We start from the raw sequence: 22,020 nt of genomic DNA, 5'->3' as shown, positions 1-22,020 counted from the left end.
AATATTAGTTAAATGGCCTTTGGAGTGTCTAAGAATAAATTTAAATGAATAATCTCACATTTCAATATAATACAGCGTTTTTTGTCTCAAATCTGAGTCAAAGGAGCTTGCAAAGAAAAGCGTCTGGACTTCTTTAAGTTGCTTGAAGACGTTTCACCTCTCATCCGAGAAGCTTCTTCAGTTCTAAGGTCAAATGGTGGAGAGTCCCAGATATAAACCTAGTGGGAGTGTCCCCCCACAGAGGGACAAAAGGACCCCCTGATGATCCTCTAATCGCCTGAGCCAAGGTGTGAAACTGGGTGTGGGTCCCAATCAGCCAGAGTTTCGGGTGTGTTCATTGTGAAACCTGGCCCCACCTTATCATGCGAATTCCTGAGATCAGATGGCCCAGGATGTGAGTGGGCGTTAAGGCGTCTGGGAAGGGAACTCAAAACTGGATTATAGATGGCAGAGAGTTGGTGTCGTAAACCCCCGCCTCTGTTCAAAGATGGTCGCTCACAGTGGACATAAATGGCTTCTTTCACTCCTCTTTCAAACCATCTGTCCTCTTTGTCCAAAATGTGAACATTGGCATCCTCGAAAGAGTGTCCTTTATCCTTAAGATGCAGATGGACTGCTGAGTCTTGTCCTGTGGAGGTGGCTCTTCTGTGTTGTGCCATGCGCTTGTGAAGTGGCTGTTTGGTCTCTCCAATGTAGAGGTCTGGGCATTCCTCGCTGCACTGTACAGCATACACCACATTGTTAAGTCTGTGTTTTGGCGTTTTGTCTTTCGGGTGAACCAGTTTTTGTCTGAGCGTGTTGCTGGGTCTGAAATGCACCGGGATGTCATGCTTGGAGAAAACTCTCCTGCCTCAAATCTGAGGCAAAGGCTCAATATATGACTTGCAGAATTTTCCAAAATATGTTAAAGATTTTTGCACTTGTTCTCAGGCTGTATTTAGTCTGCCTCAGTGGTTTCAACTTGGTTAAACAGATGTTTGAACAGGCCTCAGGGGTAGCCCAATAAAATCACTGTGGCCCCTCAATTGAATTCTATTGATACACTGTAACTATGAGTTAGATTAAACCATATAATTTGGTAATGAAAACTAGCAAACTCAATTTAGTAATTTACTTCACAGTTATTTAGTACTTCTGTAGTGATCATGGGCCTGTGCAGGTCAGACTTTTTCCCTCTCAAACAAGGCCATTCATCTCCCCGCTTTGTCCTGACCGTCTTCTGCTTTACCAGGACAGATATTTTAGCACCTTTATAACATAGCATATATGGTTGTACGTTGCATCCAAAAGTAAGAGAGCTGATCATAAACAAAGCAGAAGGTCTTGGTATGTAGTTTTAGCTGCCATATTCGACTCTGTTCTCTACATCTGGAACCCATCCACATACTGCATATAAAAAGTGTGTGTGTGTGTGTGTGTGTGTGTGTGTGTGTGTGTGTGTGTGTGTGAAAAGTTACAAATCTGGTTGCTCAGAATACTTGGTAGATGAGATGTTTATTTACACAAGCCATAAAACACACACACAAGCTTGTGCGCTCAGTGCATTCAATTTCATGTACAGTACTTAATTACAGAAAAATCCAGGTAGGTAGCATTCAGGTTTGACATTACATTTGCTGTCTGTCACACAAGCTGATACATATCACAGGCACACTGACACAAAGACTCACATACACACGCTCATTCTCAAAATCACAAGAGAACACATTGGCATTAGTGCACACAGAAAGAACACATTACCACTGACAGGAAGCAGTAAGTCTCTGTCGTAAACACTGAACATATTGAGCCTGAGCTAAGAATCAACAACATACCAGCAGAGGCAATAAACTGCAGATTTTAACAACACAACGGGCAATTCTCACAGTGATGCTCACTGAATCTTCTGGCCTTTACCACACATTTCTGTGAACATTTTTCCACTTTGTACTCATTTGAGCACCAAACTATTTCAATTCCTAAACCCAGTCACGTCAGTGGGAGAGTTTTCCCTTTTTTTGAGAGATAATGGCAGGAGAGCAGGCAGAAGTTTGCAGTAGCTTTATTTTATTCCCCAGGGTTCCTTTAAAAGAAAGATATTGTGTAATTCAACCACATATAACTTTTTATCCCATTGAAAGTCTGCAAAAAAACAAAGTGGAGAATACTACCCACATTTTCCAAGAAAATCAGTAGTCATCTGATTTCAGCTGATTTGCTAAAAGTGACATCACTGTTGTGTAATGGTGGGTGGCTGATCAGTAAAGCGCGTGAGCTGTGTAGGCTAACTGCAAAATGATTAATGCGGGGTACAATTCTTAAGGACCTGAAAGGAAACTTACATTGGAAACCTTTGCTTTATCAGCTGAATTTCTAAGAGGATCTTAGCTGTGAGCCCTAATTTAGAAAGATGTCTTGTTTCAACACCAGATTGTTACTGTAGGAGACCCCCCCCCCTACAATGTCTTAATTTTGTATGAGCAAGTCAAGTTGCCATATTAGGCTACTTCAGTTACAGTAAAGTTTTATTCAACCGTATTTTCAATTAGAAAATGTGTGTCAACGTTAGATAGAAAGAACTTTGAGAAGCACAGAAAAACTGCTTGTGTGAATGAGGCAAGTTTATAACATTTAAATGGACTGTTTTTTCTCTACCTGAACACTCAAAGCACCTTTCCATTTAAAGTTACAGTCTTTCCACACTATAAAAATAGAGATAAATTCAAAGAAATCATTAAACGCCCCAAACTATGAAATTCATGTCCATGAAACTTCTGAACACAACTGTTTATGGAAAGCTAGAAGATGACCCCAAATAGGACATAGCAAACACAAATAAAACAAAAATCACATCATCGGCTTAGAAGGTGGAGTTGGGTAGAGATGAGTTGGATACATAGCAACTTTAGCCAGACTAAGACCCAATAAATGGCGTGGCGTGGTTCATATTCGCCAAACAGGTGTGTAAAAGGGTATCATCTCAAACCAGCTGATGTAGATGTAGGGCTAAAGCTCAAGACTTCAGATATTTGTCGTGTAAATATTTATAATGAAAACTTTGAGACAGGATTTATAAATGGCCACTGCATATTCTTTGTATTATGCATAAAGATGCATTTGCACGTGTATTTAGTGAACTGCTGCCAATAACTGTTTGCCATTACAGTGATAAATACTGAATGTAATCAGCCATTTCTTTACAAATCACGCAGCTGACATAATTTAATCTACAGTATCACTTAAGGCAGAAAAGGTATGTTTATGCTATAATAGTTAACATATAAACCTACCTGGTCTGGAAAATTAACTTGATCACATTATTTTTAATTGTTTTGTCATTAATAAGACCCACTTTAAAAAGTACCCTAAGTTCATAAAGTGCATCAAAAGCATTACAATAACAGCCACGTGTCATGAGATTATTGATCCGCTTTTCCTTAACAGTTTAAGAAGCTTAAATCAAAATACATTTGCACATGAAACCTTGTTGTTAATAACATGGTAGTGTATCCTGTATACTACACACTATACATAAAAAATAAATACTGTAGCTCTCTACCTTTTTTGGTTAAAAGATAGCTTAATCTAAGACTCTGTAGGCATCCTGCCTTTTGACTTTTCTAACATCAATCTGGCAGCCTAGATTAAAGTACGAGGTTTAGACTCTCAGGGTTGATAAGAGAAGTATCAAAATACCAGTGATCAATATTTGTAACGAACTTGCACATTGTCTATGACATCACTGCCAAACTTTAGATATTTCCTTTCCCATCAGCAGCCATTTTTCTTTCATTCATAAAGAATGCAAGTCATGAGGGAGACAAAATCTCCGGAGAAGTCAGTGTGCATTTAGCTGAAATGCTAGAAGTGTATGGAAATGCCCACTAATTGGCAAGAGACGGCCCGAAACTGATAAGGCTGCTTAGAAGTTCTTATCAGCTTGATGGCATGGACCATTACCCAAAAGAAACACTGCTGTGACCCAGCAAACTTCTGCAGCTTCGGTGCTCAGGTAGGACAGCGCACAGTCTACTTTCATGTCCAGTAAACATAAATATCAAGTGATGGCAAAGCACTGCTGCAGTCACATATTTTTTACTGAATCAATTTGCTCCGTGTACAGCGTTGGCCGAGACAGTTCTAGTTTGGCATTTTCTTTAGCCAGCGATGATTTAAACACAGATCCTCTCTGGTCTATCAGGGTGGACTGGCAGACAGAGGTCCAGCAAAAGTGCTGAACACCAGGGGAGAGTAGGATGAAGACCCAGGGGTCGACGATGGAGTTGACAGAGATGAAGCGGAGAGCAATCAGGTCTGAGTGATGATCATTCTCGCCATTGTAGTTGATGTACACTCGAATCTGAGGGAGGAAAGAGGAAGCAAGGAGTGAGGATAGAGAGATTATGAAGATTCCAAGGTACAATCTCAAAGCGAACATCATGAGAGAAAGACACACCACAGCTAGCATCCTGGTTCCAAATCAAACATTAAGCCTTTAATAGTAAACCATCACATAAAGACAGTTTGATATAGGGGGCTGAATTTGACTTAATTTTAATTTAATGCTGCCTGCATGTGGAAGGAGTTTGGAATCATCTTGACAGTGAACAGTGCAAAAGCTAGCCAACATCCAAAGAAGAAATTACAAGAAAGCCAATGTTGTAGAATAAAAGTGGTAAAAAAATACTACGAATGTTCATGTTTCATGTTTTTGCATTATTGCTCTAGCTAGCAAAATCACATCCGCTTATACTCGCCCATTTATTTATTTATCTATGCAGAATCTGTGGCTCTACTATATATTGATTATTTTGATTATTGAGGAAATACTGTTGGGACATCTAAGAAACTGGAGACTTTTTCTTTGTTTCTTCCAGCGAGATTAGCATGATAGCAATCAATCCAACGGCGAAAATGTTGCTGGCGAGTGGACTAGTGCGAGTGCTGTAAATTTTTAAAAAGGTGGAGAAATGGTCTCCACTTACACAAGAGGCTGAGGATAGAAGCCCAGATCTAAACTAGATTACATAATAACCAATGATAATTTGGGCTCAGTTTATCTTACAACCTGATCTCATTATGCATAGTTTTAATTGTTTCGGTTTTAGTCTGCATAACTGATTTCTCAAAAATAAATAGCACTACAATTTATCCCTAGTAATGCGCACACAAGATATTTTTACTAACTAATGTTCTACATCAGGAAGAATATTTAAATTTCTTGCAACTCCCAAATATGGGCTCTCATGCTTATTCACTCAGTTTACAGACAAAAATAACAATAAAATGAAAGTATTCTTACATATTTCAGTTTTTTAGCTCATCCTACCAATAATTCAAGAAATCTCCACCATTTTCAAAGCACATAGGTACTTCGGGCCGTTTGGATAAACAGACCAAATATTAAAAATGAAACTCCGTACTTTCTAACGTAAAAACCAAACTAAAATCACACTCTAACTACTCTTGTGGTAGTTCATGATGTACTTGTGTCCCCCCGTGTTTTAGGACAAATTTTCCTTTTTTTTTTTTTACGTTCCAGGATATAAAGTTCCCTCCTTTAACTTTGTTTGCATGAAAAATATTTCTCAGGCCAATCACATATCTACTGATATAGTTAACTACTTGGTTAAGGTTAGGTAATAATAAGCAGTTTGGTTAGCTGTACATGGTCTGGATAAAAATCCTCTCTAAAGAGTCTCAAACATATGATCTGCAGGTAGGAAACATGCTTCCAACTGAAGCACCTTTTAAACTCGACTGAGTTCAAATTCAGATCTTTTCCGTTTTTGTAAGCTCACCATATGATTTTCATCTGCCTCGGTCTACAACCTCCAACCTTGTTCAAAAGACAAAATCAAAGAAAGGTAGTAGAAAAATTGATGTATTATAAAGTACTTGAGCTTTTAAATACAGCTGCTTTCATTAGCACCCCTTAGGCCAAGAATGAGCATCAAATTACACTAATTAGTTCCTCCTTTGCAGCTGGAATGTCAGTGAAATCAGCCACTGCATTTATTGGCAGGAAGAAGCAGTAAATTCCCTCAGCACATAACCACAAGGTTGAGAACCAGCATGTTAATACAATCCATGGAAGCTGTGACTAGTCTGCAGGTTTAGAAATGACTGCTACTCTCTCTCGGGGATCGAGGGGAACAATATACAGTTAAAAGGATCAAATAACAACGGACAATAACCTCCTAATATTTTACATGCTCGCTGTATTCCCTAACAGTGCTTCTCTTATTCACTTCCTGTCCTCCACCCACCCTTTTCTCTTTCTCTGAAATTCTTTTTTTTATTGCTATCTGCAAGTTTTTATTTAGCGCTTTCTCTTTTGCTTTCCACTCTACATTTGTGTTAGCACCTATGAGAGCACTCAGATTATCACCTGGAAATAAGGAGTAATTTGCATGAAAAATTTGCAAGAAAAATCAGCATGTATTTCAAAAATACAAATGATGAAGGAACAATGTGAACAACCTTGGAATAAAACACAAAATGTGCCTTTTGCGTGTTCTGTTCTTTAAGTGCAAACCCCAGTGCCATTTTAAACAAAGCCAGATGGGATCATTACTCTGATCAGTGACAGCCTTCACCATGTGTGAGAAACGAGAATGCGAGGAGACAGAAGTCAGACTTTCACCGTGAGCCCACGTTTCTCTCACAGCACCAACAGGAAGCGTTGTTGTGAGTCTTTGAGGGTATTGATCAGAGAACTAATGTCATCTGTTTTAGTTTCATTTCGAAGAGCAAAATGTTACACAGCTACAGTGTATGCTGAGCAGATACTGAGTCAGAGGTGATGACATTATTAATTTTGCCCTCATGATATCGTGTTACTTATTAATGTTGGCTAGCGTTTTCACATTTTAATGCGATCACAGATAACCACATCATCTGTCCACGATTTCATATCCGCAGAAAAATGTAATATGATCTTGCCATGTGGCTGTGTGTATTTGATATCCTGACTGTGGTCTCACATTACAATCTGGACACCCAAGAGTATATACAGTATATCACTGTGTCCTTGGGAATCTCACAATCATTTTGCAAACATGAAAAACCTTAAATATTTATTCAAGCCCCACCTTCTTGAGCTACAGTCATTATTAGAGAACTGCTCAGTGATGACAGTCACAACATCAGATCTTATCATGAAAAGGGTAGCAGTTTTATCACTTTAAAATACACTTGGCTTGAATGCTAACGTATGACTCTACTTTGAAGGCAAACCTCCATCTTCAATGTGTGCTGCACTTGATAATTTGCACTAACATTCGGCTAGTATTTGCAGGCCAACATGAAAAACTACAGGCAGCTATGGCAATCTGCTAGGAACCAAAGCAATGACTAGGAAGTTTTTGGTGCAACTACTTCTTTGCATCCAACTTCACCCAAGCGACCGCCAAAAACCAGCGAGCGGTGGTAAAAAGTCTGATGACTCAGCCACTCAAAATTGTTGCTGCATAATAGCTGAACATGACTGACATGAAGATGCAGTCTGTCCAACAGAATCACAAACTTTTTTTCTATTAAAAAAATACAGAATAAGTTTGCATCTAAATGATGCCATCAAGTCACCATAATCATACACCCTAACTAACAGCTTTGCATGGTAAAATTAGCAGTTTTGTCAATGTCGTCTGGTGGAGTTCAAGAGTTTGACTTGTTAAGAAGCACCACCTGAAACCAGGAAAAGCACTGAAAATGTTCAACATATAACATACATTTAAACTGATATCAACACATGTAAGTTTACTTTCTTGCTAGAAGGCAATACTGCATCGTTGATGGTGTTAAAAAAAGACTACTATGGGTAACATGTAATTAAAGCGGATTATCCCCAACTAAGTGAAAACAATTTACTCAGAGAATATGATAAAAATCTTTAAATGGTTCTATGGACTGAAAAAAGGCAACCCAGTTCTGGAGATATACATCATCGAATACATATTTTATTTTATGTCTCTCCAGTAAAAATAAAACCACCAAAATTTGACTCTTCATGTATTTGGAATTTAGCAAACTTACAAATTTAGTAGGGGAACAAATAATTATTTCCCCCACTGCGTTCTACTGTAGCCCAAGTAGATTTCCTTCCTCCCTCATGTCCCTGTTTACCCTCGCTGTACCAAAAGTCATGCATTTCACTGAGTTGTCTGTTGAGGCAGTGAAGAAACCTGATCTCAGTGTCTTGTACCTGCCTACAGAATTCTACATCTGGCTGCAGTTGTCTGATAGTTGATTCTCATTAACACAATTAGAAGCTGTCAAAATGTTCAGTTTTACGGCATCCTGTGATGATTACGCTCCTCATTACTGTTAAAGACATTTTTTTAAAAGTCCTGTGTATGAATAGCTTATGTTACAAAAGCACTAGAAATTTTAAGTGAGTGGATGTGTGACAATTTGAGGGATTTACATAACGATCAAACAATAACTGTTAAATTAATAATACTCCTTGAGGAACACTCTCTGAAGGGCTCTGCTTGTAAGAACACGGTTCATAAAGTGGCTTCCGCCTTGGCGTCGTCTGCTTTTTATATTGTGGCTGATATTAAGTTAAGTATAATGCACAACTTGGCAGACACTGCAGAGCTGAAGGTTATGACTCCGTATTTCAGGTCAGAGCTGAGAAGCAACAGCACACGGGATGGCACTTTAGCACATAACCGATGTCTGCAACTAAGTGCATGGCATCATATTTTGCTGGGAAAGCTACTCATTTAGCATTTGAAGAACAAAGTGACGCTTAGGAAATCAAATGTTTCTCATATGTCTACTTTGTAAACATGCTATGCTAGTCAGAAATATCATATAACAAAGTCTAACAACATAGAGGTTTTGTTTTTGGTGTTTTACTACCATCCCCTGAGCAATCATCTGTGATATTGTTACAAGTGACATTTCTAATTGCACTTGGAAAGACAGATACTCATGATCTTCTCATTACAGCCTGAATCCAAATTGCTTTCTGATGACATTACTGATAAAATCTTAAAGGTTGCTTCCAGTTACCAAGCATACTGCAAGTGAAGCTTGCTGTTTGGAATGATAACTTGACCTTAAAACATAACTTCTATTTGATGGGGGGGGGTTGGATTGTAGTCCTGGACATTTCATTATCTACTCACTATTTAAATAAAACTTAAGTATAATAATAATGACAATGTTTATGTGTTAGTCCCCGTAGGGGAATTATTCTTCTGCATTTAACCCATTCACCCAGTGAAGCAGTGGGCAGCCACCAGTGTAGGGACGGTACCTTGCTCAGGGGTACCTCAGGGTAGCTGTTCAGTGGATTTGAACCCCCAACCTTCCAATCATGGGGCAACCACTTCACCTACTGAGCTATCCCTAAATATGTGAATCAATATGTGATGGAAGAAATCATTAGGAAAAATATAGCTTGGGATCATAAATAGCTTTATAAATATCTTGGATTGATTTATTTTTAATTTAATAATTTCGTAATTCAGAGTTGTGGCAGTGCAGAAGCCTGGCCAAGCTGTAATAAACCCTTTCACATAGGAAGTGGCATGTGCTGTGCTGCGCTCTGAAACCCAGTCTTTTCTATGGCTTGTGCCATGCAGTTTCCTGCTGTTTTGAGCAAAGCATAGCATAAGTTTGCCGGGCAGGGAGCACTTGTGGAGGCGTGGCTCAACACAAATTTCTGGCTGATCATTCAACATAGCCGTTAGTGCAGCGCATGCTGGAAAACACCCTGAAAAACTCACCAGTCTATTTTATTCATGCATCCATCCATGCATCTATCCATTCATTCTCTTCCGCTTATCCTTATCGGGGATAACTTTTCAGACACAATTTCTCTGCTGTAGCTGCTTAGTGGCAAAGTGCCTAAAGATACCATTTAAGTTTTCTGATATGTAGACAAAACACTGGTTTATCCCTTGAGTTACAGTGGGGCAAAAAAGTATTTAGTCAGCCACCGATTGTGCAAGTTCCCCCACTTAAAATGATGACAGAGGTCAGTAATTTGCACCAGAGGTACACTTCAACTGTGAGAGACAGAATGTGAAAAAAAAATCCATGAATCCACATGGTAGGATTTGTAAAGAATTTATTCGTAAATTAGGGTGGAAAATAAGTATTTGGTCACCTCAAACAAGGAAAATCTCTGGCTCTCACAGACCTGTAACGTCTTCTGTAAGAAGCTTTTCTGTCCCCCACTCATGTCAAAATGATCATGAGAACGGTGAGCAAAGATCCCAGAACCACACGGGGGGACCTGGTGAATGACCTGCAGAGAGCTGGGACCAAAGTAACAAAGGTCACCATCAGTAACACACGACAACGGCAGGGAATCAAATCCCGCAGTGCCAGACGTGTTCCGCTGCTGAAGCCAGTGCATGTCCAGGCCCGTCTGAAGTTTGCCAGAGAGCACATGGATGATACAGCAGAGGATTGGGAGAATGTCATGTGGTCAGATGAAACCAAAGTAGAACTTTTTGGTATAAACTCAACTCGTCGTGTTTGGAGGAAGAAGAATACTGAGTTGCATCCCAAGAACACCATACCTACTGTGACGCATGGGGGTGGAAACATCATGCTATGGGGCTGTTTTTCTGCCAAGGGGACAGGACGACTGATCCGTGTTAAGGACAGAATGAATGGGGCCATGTATCGTGAGATTTTGAGCCAAAACCTCCTTCCATCAGTGAGAACTTTGAAGATGAAACGAGGCTGGGTCTTCCAACATGACAATGATCCAAAACACACCGCCCGGGCAACAAAGGAGTGGCTCCGTAAGAAGCATTTGAAAGTCCTGGAGTGGCCTAGCCAGTCTCCAGACCTCAACCCCATAGAAAATCTGTGGCGGGAGTTGAAAGTCCGTGTTGCTCGGCGACAGCCCCAAAACATCACTGCTCTCGAGAAGATCTGCATGGAGGAATGGGCCAAAATACCAGCTACTGTGTGTGCAAACCTGGTAAAGACCTATAGTAAACGTTTGACCTCTGTTATTGCCAACAAAGGTTATGTTACAAAGTATTGAGTTGTATTTTTGTTATTGACCAAATACTTATTTTCCACCCTGATTTACGAATAAATTCTTTACAAATCCTACCATGTGGATTCATGGATTTTTTTTTTCACATTCTGTCTCTCACAGTTGAAGTGTACCTCTGTTGCAAATTACTGACCTCTGTCATCATTTTAGGTGGGGGAACCTGCACAATCGGTGGCTGACTAAATACTTTTTTGCCCCACTGTAGGTAGTTTTGTATGCTTGAATGATTCATAGGCCAGTGTTACGTGGCTTAACAAAAAAAAAAAAATCAAAAACAAGACAAGACAAAAAAAAAAGTTAAAAAAGGAAAGATGTGAATATTTTAGCAAGCCCCTGTACACAAACTGAAGTGCATCATCTTTGGCTTTAAAATAGGCAGCAGCTTCACAAAGGCACTACAGAAATTCCTGTCTACACATTGGCATCAAAGCAACCGATAATCTACTGCAATGTTTATGAGTATTGCATTTCCACCACGTGTCCACAGAGAAACAGTTACATTTGCATATGTATCAGACTTCACACAATAAACAGTATCGGCTGTGGGTGACATTTTGATACACATCTGATAAGACAGCAGTTTTTCAGCAACCAGGCTAAAAAAAACAAAACAAAAAACAGTTTTATCTTTCAATCAGCACTCGAGATCAGATAAGCTGAAAAGAGATGCATATACATGAGTTGCATATCAGTCAAACCGCTAAGCCAGTACTTCGCTTTCCTTTTGTAAATAGCTAAACATTGTCTCTAATTTTGTATAAGTGGAACGTGGTTTGTGTTCTAGGGGGTCTGAAATAGTGGTAGTGTAGTATTAAGGTAATGTGACACAGTGTGAACCTAATAACAAGTACTCTAACCAAAATATCACTATTACCAAAGTGTATAAAGGATATAAAGTGTCAAAAAAGACTAGCCTGTAAACCTGCATGACCAACAATGTAGCACAAAAACTGCAGTGACCTAATCAGGCCGGTCACAAATAGTAGACAAGGGATGTTAAACATGTGGTCTGGCGGGCAGAACCAGACAGCTAAGAGTCAGTTCAGTGAAGGGTCTTGCAATTGTGAAAATTGTAGGCATTGAAGTAAAAAAAATGTATTTATTTATTTATTTTGTCTACGGAAGGAGGCGTTGACCATTCCTATTGGTCCCCACTCCCTGCTGTAATTAAGTGGGAGAAGGGACATATTTAGGGATGGGGAGAAAAGGACCCCAGTGCCCATCTGACCCCACCACAGAGAAAAAAACTACACCCGCCCTAACATTCAGTCAACTCCCAGACTACATAAGACAATAAACAACAAGGTTAAGTCCATCCTCCACCTCTGGTAGATTCATCCACCTGTAGAGTGGTCTCCTCAAAAGAAGAGACAAAAAAAACTGAATTGGCCATGAATGGCTCCTACGGATTCAGTTCAGCCCAAACAAACTGATGAACAAAGGTCATTTGCAGAACAACACTCCATTGTCACTTACCACTAGTGGTAGTGTACAGATGATAAAGGTAACGGTCATGACGACCATCATGGTCAGATGCTCCACCTCCTCTGACATGGACAGAAGCTTGCGCTCACTGTTGGATCTCATTGTGGACATCACTGTGCCATTTCTCCTCCGGCGCTGGTACATCCTATACAGCTGGTACACCACAAAGGCGTTACACACTACAATGGCCACCACGAGCACCAGCATAAAAGTGGCATACAGAATGGCATAGGCTTTGTTCTGTGGTTTCACTGCATTCATGTCAATGAAGCACCATGTGCCCGGGCAGTATTGTACATATCTCCCAAATCCAGCAAAAGGGAGGAGACAGAATATTATGCACAACAAAAACACCAGCAATATTGTGATGTATGCACACTTCTTGGTGACATGCCGGCTGTACAGGTAGGGGTACCCAATGGCAAAGCATCTTTCTAGTGCTGTAGAGAAGAGGAGCAACATGGTAGCCAGGCTGAAGAAGGTCATACTGGCACCAAAGTACGAACACAAGCCGCAAGTTTTAGGCCTCATACCAATCAGGGTTAAGTTGCGCGAGTATGAAAGCAGCACTAATGGGCTGACCAAACAGGTTCCAGTCAAGTCCGTAACCACCAATGATGTGATGAGGATGTGGAACAAGCTGCGCTGCCATGTGCCTCCACTCCTTACGTTCCTGCGTCGCCGTATTTCCAAGATCACCAGGGCAGCTACGTTTCCAAAGATGCCTATAGCAAACATGGAGGCGCTGACCAGGGGGTTCACAGGAGGGTTAATGTGGTGCTTGAAGTGGCATGTATCGTTGTCTACATCTATCCTTGAGCAGTTGCTTTCACCCATCCTGTTAAACCAAAAATAGGAAAAGAGATCTGTGAGACGTAGTCTTGACAACAAATTTTTTTTTCACTATTATTAGCTTGATCAAAATGATTGGTGAAAAATGTCTTAACAAAATACAACTCAATTGATATAAGTACTTTTAACAGAGTTCCAAATAACACTAGCAAAATTGTATATGGGAATTATTATCACACTATCAGTATGTATTATTTACTTTTAAGAAAACAGAAAGAACTAGACTCCGCAATGCCTTTCTTTCACTGTACCACCGTGGCCCTCATCAGCATACAAAAGTACAAAGAACCAACCATGTTTAGTATGAGCCAATGCCACGGTGACAGTATATACAGTCTGGTACAACAACTTTGCAACAAATTATTAAGACCTAGAAAGATTCAATTCAATTCAATTCAATTTATTTATATAGCGCCAAATCACAACAAAAGTCGCCTCAAGGCGCTTCATAGATACAGAGAAAAACCCAACAATCATATGACCCCCTATGAGCAAGCACTTTGGCGACAGTGGGAAGGAAAAACTCCCTTTTAACAGGAAGAAACCTCCGGCAGAACCAGGCTCAGGGAGGGGCGGCCATCTGCTGCGACCGGTTGGGGTGAGAGAAGGAAGACAGGATAAAGACATGCTGTGGAAGAGAGACAGAGGTTAACAACAGATATGATTCAATGCAGAGAGGTCTATTAATACATAGTGAGTGAGAAAGGTGACTGGAAAGGAAAAACTCAATGCATCATGGGAATCCCCCGGCAGCCTACATCTATTGCAGCATAACAAAGGGAGGATTCAGGGTCACCTGGTCCAGCCCTAACTATATGCTTTAGAAAAAAGGAAAGTTTTAAGCCTAATCTTAAAAGTAGAGATAGTGTCTGTCTCCCGAATCCAAACTGGAAGCTGGTTCCACAGAAGAGGGGCCTGAAAACTGAAGGCTCTCCCTCCCATTCTACTTTTAAATACTCTAGGAACAACAAGTAGGCCTGCAGAGCGAGAGCGGAGCGCTCTAATAGGGTGATATGGTACTACAAGGTCATTAAGATAAGATGGGGCCTGATTATGTAAGACCTTGTATGTGAGGAGCAGGATTTTGAATTCAATTCTGGATTTAACAGGAAGCCAATGAAGGGAAGCCAAAACAGGAGAAATATGCTCTCTCTTTCTAGTCCCTGTCAGTACTCTTGCTGCAGCATTTTGGATTAGCTGAAGGCTTTTCAGTGAGTTTTTTGGACATCCTGATAATAATGAATTACAGTAGTCCAGCCTGGAAGTAATAAATGCATGAACTAGTTTTTCAGCGTCACTCTGAGACAGGATATTTCTAATTTTAGAGATGTTGCGCAAATGGAAGAAAGCAGTCTTACATATTTGTTTAATATGTGCGTTGAAGGACATGTCCTGGTCAAAAATGACTCCAAGGTTCCTCACCGCGTTACTGGAGGCCAAGGTAATGCCATCCAGAGTAAGAATCTGATTAGATACCATATTTCTAAGATTTTCAGGGCCGAGTACAATAACCTCAGTTTTATCTGAATTAAGAAGCAGAAAGTTAGCGGCCATCCAGGTCTTTATGTCTTTAAGACATTCCTGCAGTTTAACTAATTGGTGTGTGTTATCTGGCTTCATGGACAGATAGAGCTGGGTGTCATCTGCATAGCAGTGAAAATGTATGCTATGTCTTCTAATGATACTGCCTAAGGGAAGCATATATAATGTAAACAGAATTGGTCCTAGCACTGAACCCTGTGGAACTCCATAATTAACCTCAGTGTGTGAAGAGGACTCTCCATTTACATGCACGAATTGGAGTCTATTAGATAGATATGATACAAACCACTGCAGCGCAGTACCTGTAATACCTACAGCATGTTCTAATCGCTCTAATAGGATATTATGATCAACAGTATCGAACGCTGCACTGAGGTCTAGCAGGACAAGCACAGAGATGAGTCCACTGTCAGAGGCCATAAGAAGATCATTTGTAACCTTCACTAAAGCTGTTTCTGTGCTGTGCTGAGCTCTGAAACCTGACTGAAACTCTTCAAATAAACCATTCCTCTGCAGATGATCTGTTAGCTGTTTGACAACTACTCTTTCAAGGATTTTTGATATGAAAGGAAGGTTGGAGATTGGCCTATAATTAGCTAAGACTGCTGGGTCTAGAGATGGCCTTTTGAGTAAAGGTTTAACTACAGCCAGCTTGAAGGCCTGTGGTACATAGCCGATTATTAGAGATAGGTTGATCATATTTAAGATCGAAGAATTAATTAATGGCAGGACTTCTTTGAGCAGTTTTGTAGGAATGGGGTCTAAAAGACACGTTGATGGTTTGGAGGAAGTAATTATTGAAGTTAACTCAGAAAGATCAATTGGAGAAAAAGAGTCTAACTTAATATCAATGGTACTAAGAGTAACTGTAGATAATATTACATCTGTGGGATGATTATTGGTAATTTTTTCTCTAATGATAAAAATTTTATTTGTGAAGAAGTTCATGAAGTCATTACTAGTTAACGTTAAAGGGATGGTTGGCTCAAAAGAGCTCTGACTTTTTGTCAGCCTGGCTACAGTGCTGAAGAGACAGGATACCAAGATGGTGCTCAACAAATTCAGTTAGATTAAAATAACTAAATAAAGATACACTTTTGTATGTAACATGTTACAAAGTTACAAAGTAACGTGATTACAAAGTAACGTGATTACAAAGTAACGTGATTACAAAGTAACGCTTGACTGTAATCATATTAGAGTTTTCTATAATGCAGTAAAGTAAATTACTGTACCAACTGCATTATAAGGCTAACACAACTTCAGCTCTTTGCAAGCACCTGCACAGACAGCATGCAAACACAAATCTAGCCAAGAACCCAGAGTGATGATAAAGCCGAGTCCATGATGACTCCAGCACAGTAACCAGGCCCCGAATTTCCACAGTGATGGGCCATCAGCCTGCAGCCTCCATTTCTACCTGTTTTTGTTTCTAAAATAGAATTACTGGCGATTCTACTTTAATGTTTAGGCTGGTTTTCATCTTTGTTTGGCTTTGTGTTTATAAGTAAAATGTAATTATGTTTTACAGAGTAACGAGAAAGTAATATGCCAAGCAGTCAAATTACTTTCTCCGGCATCTAATTTCATTCCATAGTGCATTCTTTTAAGTCGAGTAAAGAGGAATGTGTAATGCAAGTGTAATACATTGCAAGAAAGGCACTTTCATACACATATTATGTAAAGAACTCAAGAGATTGGGTCTCCAGAGCTATGTAGCCCTAAAAAGACCACTTATCAGTGAAGCTAACCAGAAGAAAGGCTTCAATTTGATAGAGAGTGAAAATATTGGTCTCTACACCAGTAGAAAAAAAGTCACATAGTCTAATGAGCCCAGTTTTACCCTGTTCCAACTTTTCCATGAATTCATTTCTTTCTTCCCTGATTCTGTGGCTATATCCCGAAAGCTACATACTATCCTTTTAAATTGTGAAAGAGTTGTTCGGGGGGCTCAAGACATCATTTTCACATACTGTGGCCACCACTGACTCCGGACCTTCACATCATTCAGAATCTTTAGGAAGTCCATGTGTGTCCATGTGACATCATAAAAGCTAAAGTCAGGTCAACGATATAATAGAGTGTATGATGACAAATAAAATGAAAGGGCATGATAGATTCCCCTCCAGAGAAAAACAAACATGCTACATAACTCAACTACGCCCAGTCATAGTCATCTTTCATGTTTGCAGTTGCTCATGTGTTTTGTGGGTGAAACCAAACTGCTGGCAGTTGAAGACAAACTCAAGTCTGTGCAAAGGAAAAACTAGAGGCCTACAAATCTCTTATCCAGGACTTTTAATACAAAGATTTGTTGATTTATGGGTGTAATGTAAATGATAAAATACTGTCTTTAACTAGTTGTCTAAACAACTCGACAACTGCATTAAAACTGTTGGTTTTAATGTTCATTTTAACATAATGAGGGAACATGAACCTCAACACATGATCTTCACTGCAAAGCAAATTGAATTCTGACTCAGCTTTAGGGAATGCTCTAAGCGCTAAGTTCCAGCAGTTTCAAAATGACTTTCATTTGTTTAACTTCCGCTCACTGGTCCAAGAAAATCCAGTGTTGGCTGCCAAGAATGTTTACTGGTGTCATTTAAATTCACACCATTTTGACTGAAGCCAATAACGCTGATAACACATGGCGCACACTTGATGTTTGTAGGACTTTGTCTGACCTTACTGACCGCACGCATGCTGTGCGCAAAGGAAGATCCCCCCCCCCCCCCCCCTCCCATTTCTCCTTTTTTACATTTGCAAAAATTCCACTAGTATATCTTTTGGAATTGTGAAACCCAAAGTTGTTCCTCTTTTTCCTCAGCAGTTAAGAGATATCAGCTGACAGGCAGAAAATCAGAAAGTGTATCTCAAGGTTTCACACAGTTACTTTTACAACGGCTGTGCTGATTTTTCAAAGTCTACGTCTGCATACTAATATTGCACATTTGCGCCGTTTGCATGACTTTCTGTGGGTGTGATTGCCTTCACTTCCACTGGATGTGTAACAGGCTCACTTGCTGTGACTGATTACGCCCGCTGTTACTTTGGGCTTCAGATGCTCCTGAACTGATTAAACAGCTACAAAACAACGTCGGGAGTCTGAAAGATGTGACCAGGTTTTGGTTCTTGGATGAAGTTCTTTGCAGATTTTTCATGACGTCAGTTTTTGACAGCTATTTAAAAAATTCTGGAAAAATGTGACTTTATTAATTAACACGCTTTAATGAAAACAAACAAGCCGGCTTCCGTTTAATTTAATATCGATGACTTCTTGTAAACAAGACACGGCGGTTTGCTGTCTGGTTTCAAAGTATTTATTTAATTGGTAAAAAGATGTTTGAAGCATGTGACGAAGGCTTTCAGTTACATCATTCACACTCAAGAAAACAACGCGACTGTCCCTCACAGAAGCAACACACATCCAAAAAAATTAAGTTCTCACCTGCTTTTTGACTTTCCTTCACTAGTGTAGAAGTTTGTCGTTTATCAATGTCCCAGTCGAGTCGCAATGCAGGTAAAAACACAAGAAAATACCCACCGTATATTCCCTCTTCTTTCACTTACGGAGCCGCTCTGGATTCAAGGTAAGTTGGTGCGAGAGCGAGGCGCGCGCTGCTGTGAGAGTCAGGCATGAGTGGACCCGGGTAAAGGGAATCGTGCGGTGACGTCACACCCAAAAGGTCCACCCACGCAGTGAATGCGTGCCCGTGCAAGCCTTACCTTAAAAATACTGTTAAATAGCGCTCACTGTGAGTTCAGCTGCAGAACAGTCTTTGTTCAGTTTGTCTGTCAGACTGCAGTCACGTGACGGGGATGATACTTCCCTGTTTAAACAAGTCATGTAGCTTCACTTTGGTAAGAATGACAACCGATCACTCCTAAGTTAAAGAAAGTACCACAGAAGCGAATTATCTACATTGTTTGTAACATTATATGTCTTTATTTTTGGAAATGCTGCATTATACTAACAAATAGGTTATTTAATGAAGAAGGGGTTTCACACTAGCCTTCAACTGGCTTACAATGTTTTTAGAAACAAGGCCACTCTCCAGATTGTACACAAGACTTTTAAATGCGACAAGCAGCTATTTTGGGGGAACTATTGTAAAAAAAAAATTTAAACAAACAGCTGTAGCACTAATGTGAAGTAATTATATAAAAATGTAATCTGCTCCCTTTCTTTCTGAAGTCCCTAAAGCAATATTACATGGCATTATTATTCATGGTGAGTTTCCAACACTAAAAACAAAAAGAAAAGTTATAGCATGGACTGTTTCCTGTCTGATAAAATGACGTGTGTGTGTGTGTGTGTGTGTGTGTGTGTGTGTGTGTGTGTGTGTGTGTGTGTGTGTGTGTGTGTGTGTGTGTGTGTGTCTGTCTCCTGCTTTTATCTTGAATGTACAATTAGGAGATTCAAAGAAAGATGTCTGTTTTCTCATATGTAGGGTTTGTGTATTCTTTTGGGGTTTGTTTTTTTCTTCAAATTAATGTACATTTGAGGTGAGTTTCCCAAGAAGATGAATAAAAGTGTTTGTCCCGTATGAATCAGCATAAAAAAAACCAAACAAACCAAACAAAAAAACTGTAGAAAAATTCCATGCCAATATCAATACATCACTTGATAAAACAGATAGAAGAAGAAAACAGAATAAATGCCAAACAAGATCCAATAATGTGCCTTTATTGGAACATGTTGCCATCGTTGGACATTGTAAGATTAAGCTCAATGGGGATTTCAGGTCAGTGAGTGACTTCTTTACCATTTACCTTTTTTCTTTTTCTTTCTTTTCTTTTTTCTTTTACAATTCGTCTCCTCTGGTTTGAAAAGCCTTGTAATCAGCTAATGTCTAAAGCACACGTGCAACCACAGAATTGTATCACATATAATCTCCTGCCCAACACCTCAAATTCTAAATGTTATTTACAGTTTTCACAGCTCACACACAGAAATTTCACACACCCTTCCTTCCTGCCTGGTCTTTCTTCCTTTTTTAAAAACTCTTTCTATCTCTCGCTCTCTTTCATATTGCAGATCTTGTAGCTTCCACTTTTATTTCCTGTAATACCTTTCGCTTCCCTTACAGCTTGTCTGCTCCCATTTTGTTTCCTTTCCTTTCTTTTTCCTACCTTTCCTCTGTCAGCACCTTTTCCATTATGTCCTTTTTCTTGTCATTTCCCCGTCCTTCTACTTTTTGCCCTTTTACAGTTGATTTCATGCTTTCTTTGATCACCTAACCATTACAAATTAAAAGACTCAACCACAATTTTCAGCTTATAGATACAAAACCTACAAATCCAGATTTTTCAAGTAACAGCCCCACCCGTGAGTCGATATTGATCCAAGCAAAGGATTTATAAATAGCGATCATTGTTGTCTGTCTTTGCTCTTTATTTAGAACCATTTCAATTATTGATCAAGGTCTTGATCCACAAAGTCTATGTCCTGCTGCTCTGGTAAACAGCCTTTGTTGGGAGTTTGGCATCAGTCAAAGTGCTGACAGCTGCTGTACAAATTGTTAGTGTCTCGTGATTTCTTTTCTGCACAAACACACACAAGCCCCACTGCTGTCAACAGGATACAACTGTATGTGTGTGCTTTGCTGTAGCCTGCTAATGGTCTGTGTTTGAATCATTGATGAGTTCATCGATTTGTTTTTCTTTTTTTAGTGAATATTGACTTTCACAGCTGAAGCATAAAGAACTGACATCCTGTAATTACACACTGAAACAGTGAAAAGCAAAACGGAAGATGAACACATCAAACCTTCTAATCACACTATGGGAAATGCACTTTGTTATATATGTGTATTTATTTTATGGCACACGGTCGTCCAATTATAAATATGGGATATGATTGCATGTGGGTCTTCCTTTATTACATGATAGACAGACGGTTTAAAATATCTGTGTGTGTGTGTGTGTGTGTGTGTGTGTGTGTGTGTGTGTGTGTGTGTGTGTGTGTGTGTGTGTGTGTGTGTGTGTGCAAAGTAAACCACAAATCAGACAGCAAAATCACACAGAATAGACGACCCACACTGTGTGGAATTTAATCTCTCTGCTTTGTCTTTGTCTCCACCTACTGGTTTCTGTGTGTAAGTGCAAGCTCGGATTTCCTGTCTGAAGAAAAGCTCGCTGATACAGGTATGTACAGTAGGAAATACTCCTCACTTGTGTCCCATCACTTCACAACACATTTGCGGTTGTTTTTAGGTCTCGTTTAACTTAAAGGAGAAAGTGTTCATTTTTTGGCAATCAGTTCTGCACACAGTAACCTCAATGTCAAGAATCTACCTGTATGAACTTCCCTTGGCTGTTGGACAGGGGCATTTTCAGGGTTTTTGAAATGAAAAGTGGACAAGTGGAGACAAAACAAGAAGTGGCAGACCTAAAAAGGACAAACAGTGTGAAAGTCATGTTGTTAATAAACAGGAAATTATTCAGCAAAAACCTGACCCGGGACCTGATCCTTATGTTGGTCTCAGTGGAAGGCTGGCTGTCACAAGGCCATTCTTTAAGAAGGGAAAAGTCTGAGGTATGCTAAATTACACAAACCTGACTAATATCATACAAAGTAACAGGTTATATGTTATTACTGATTTGTAAATATTATCATCTGGTTGTTACACTGTTTTATTGTTAACAATAACTCTAAAACGTGTAAATGATGGTCTTTAAAGTGGAGTGGTTTGTGTCCACATGAGGAGTTCCAGAGAGAGAGAGAGAGAGCTGAGAGGCTATAGCTGGGACACCAAGACAATTCTAAGAAAGGGGAGAAGAGAAACTGGTAAGTACAAAGAGTAATTTAGCATGACACTACAAGTCTGTATGCTAGCTGTTGATGAGGTAACGCAGAGCAGATATGCCAGTTATGTCAGCTCATGCTCCAGCAGTGCAGCTTGGAGGCCGTGTCTCACAGGGACAGTAAGCCTGTCACTCACACACATCAGCACACAACAGGGTGATGGGGGAGAGTGAGAAAAGGGATGGTAAATCACACTGGTGGGATCGCAAAAAAAATCTTATTATTAAGTTGTTTTTTCTCTTGAATCTTTGATTGATTGGTGCCTAAGATACATTTCCCAAAACAATTCATATATGCAGCAAAATACTACAGATAA

At 39.7% G+C, this 22,020-nt stretch overlaps 1 protein-coding gene across 2 annotated transcripts; it reads right to left on the bottom strand.

The window, feature by feature from the left end:
- Positions 1-1,475: 1,475 nt before the first annotated feature.
- ptger2a (prostaglandin E receptor 2a (subtype EP2)) lies at positions 1,476-18,595 on the bottom strand. 2 transcript variants are annotated; one of them, XM_026159329.1, is made up of 3 exons: positions 18,345-18,595; positions 12,491-13,337; positions 1,476-4,339 (listed from the first exon to the last, which is right to left on the bottom strand). In XM_026159329.1, exons 2-3 carry the CDS (start codon positions 13,334-13,336, stop codon positions 4,064-4,066), a joined length of 1,122 nt encoding a protein of 373 aa, XP_026015114.1. In that variant the 5' UTR covers position 13,337; positions 18,345-18,595; the 3' UTR covers positions 1,476-4,063. The 2 variants fall into 2 exon arrangements, with proteins under 2 accessions (XP_026015114.1, XP_026015115.1); XM_026159330.1 differs by lacking the exon at positions 18,345-18,595 and having other exon boundaries at positions 12,491-13,757.
- Positions 18,596-22,020: the final 3,425 nt, after the last annotated feature.

Source organism: Astatotilapia calliptera, chromosome 23 (assembly GCF_900246225.1).
Source record: "Astatotilapia calliptera chromosome 23, fAstCal1.2, whole genome shotgun sequence".
NCBI lineage: Eukaryota > Metazoa > Chordata > Actinopteri > Cichliformes > Cichlidae > Astatotilapia > Astatotilapia calliptera.
This window is presented reverse-complemented; position numbering and strand designations above follow the sequence as displayed.

What these genes read in the sequence shown, in the direction of transcription:
- ptger2a (XM_026159329.1), bottom strand. Translation starts at nt 13,336, where the DNA reads ATGGGTGAAAGCAACTGCTCAAGGATAGATGTAGACAACGATACATGC. An exon ending in TCTGTACACTACCACTAGTG is followed by an intron (nt 4,340 to 12,490) that starts GTAAGTGACAAT and finishes TTCCTCCCTCAG; the next exon opens with ATTCGAGTGTACATCAACTA.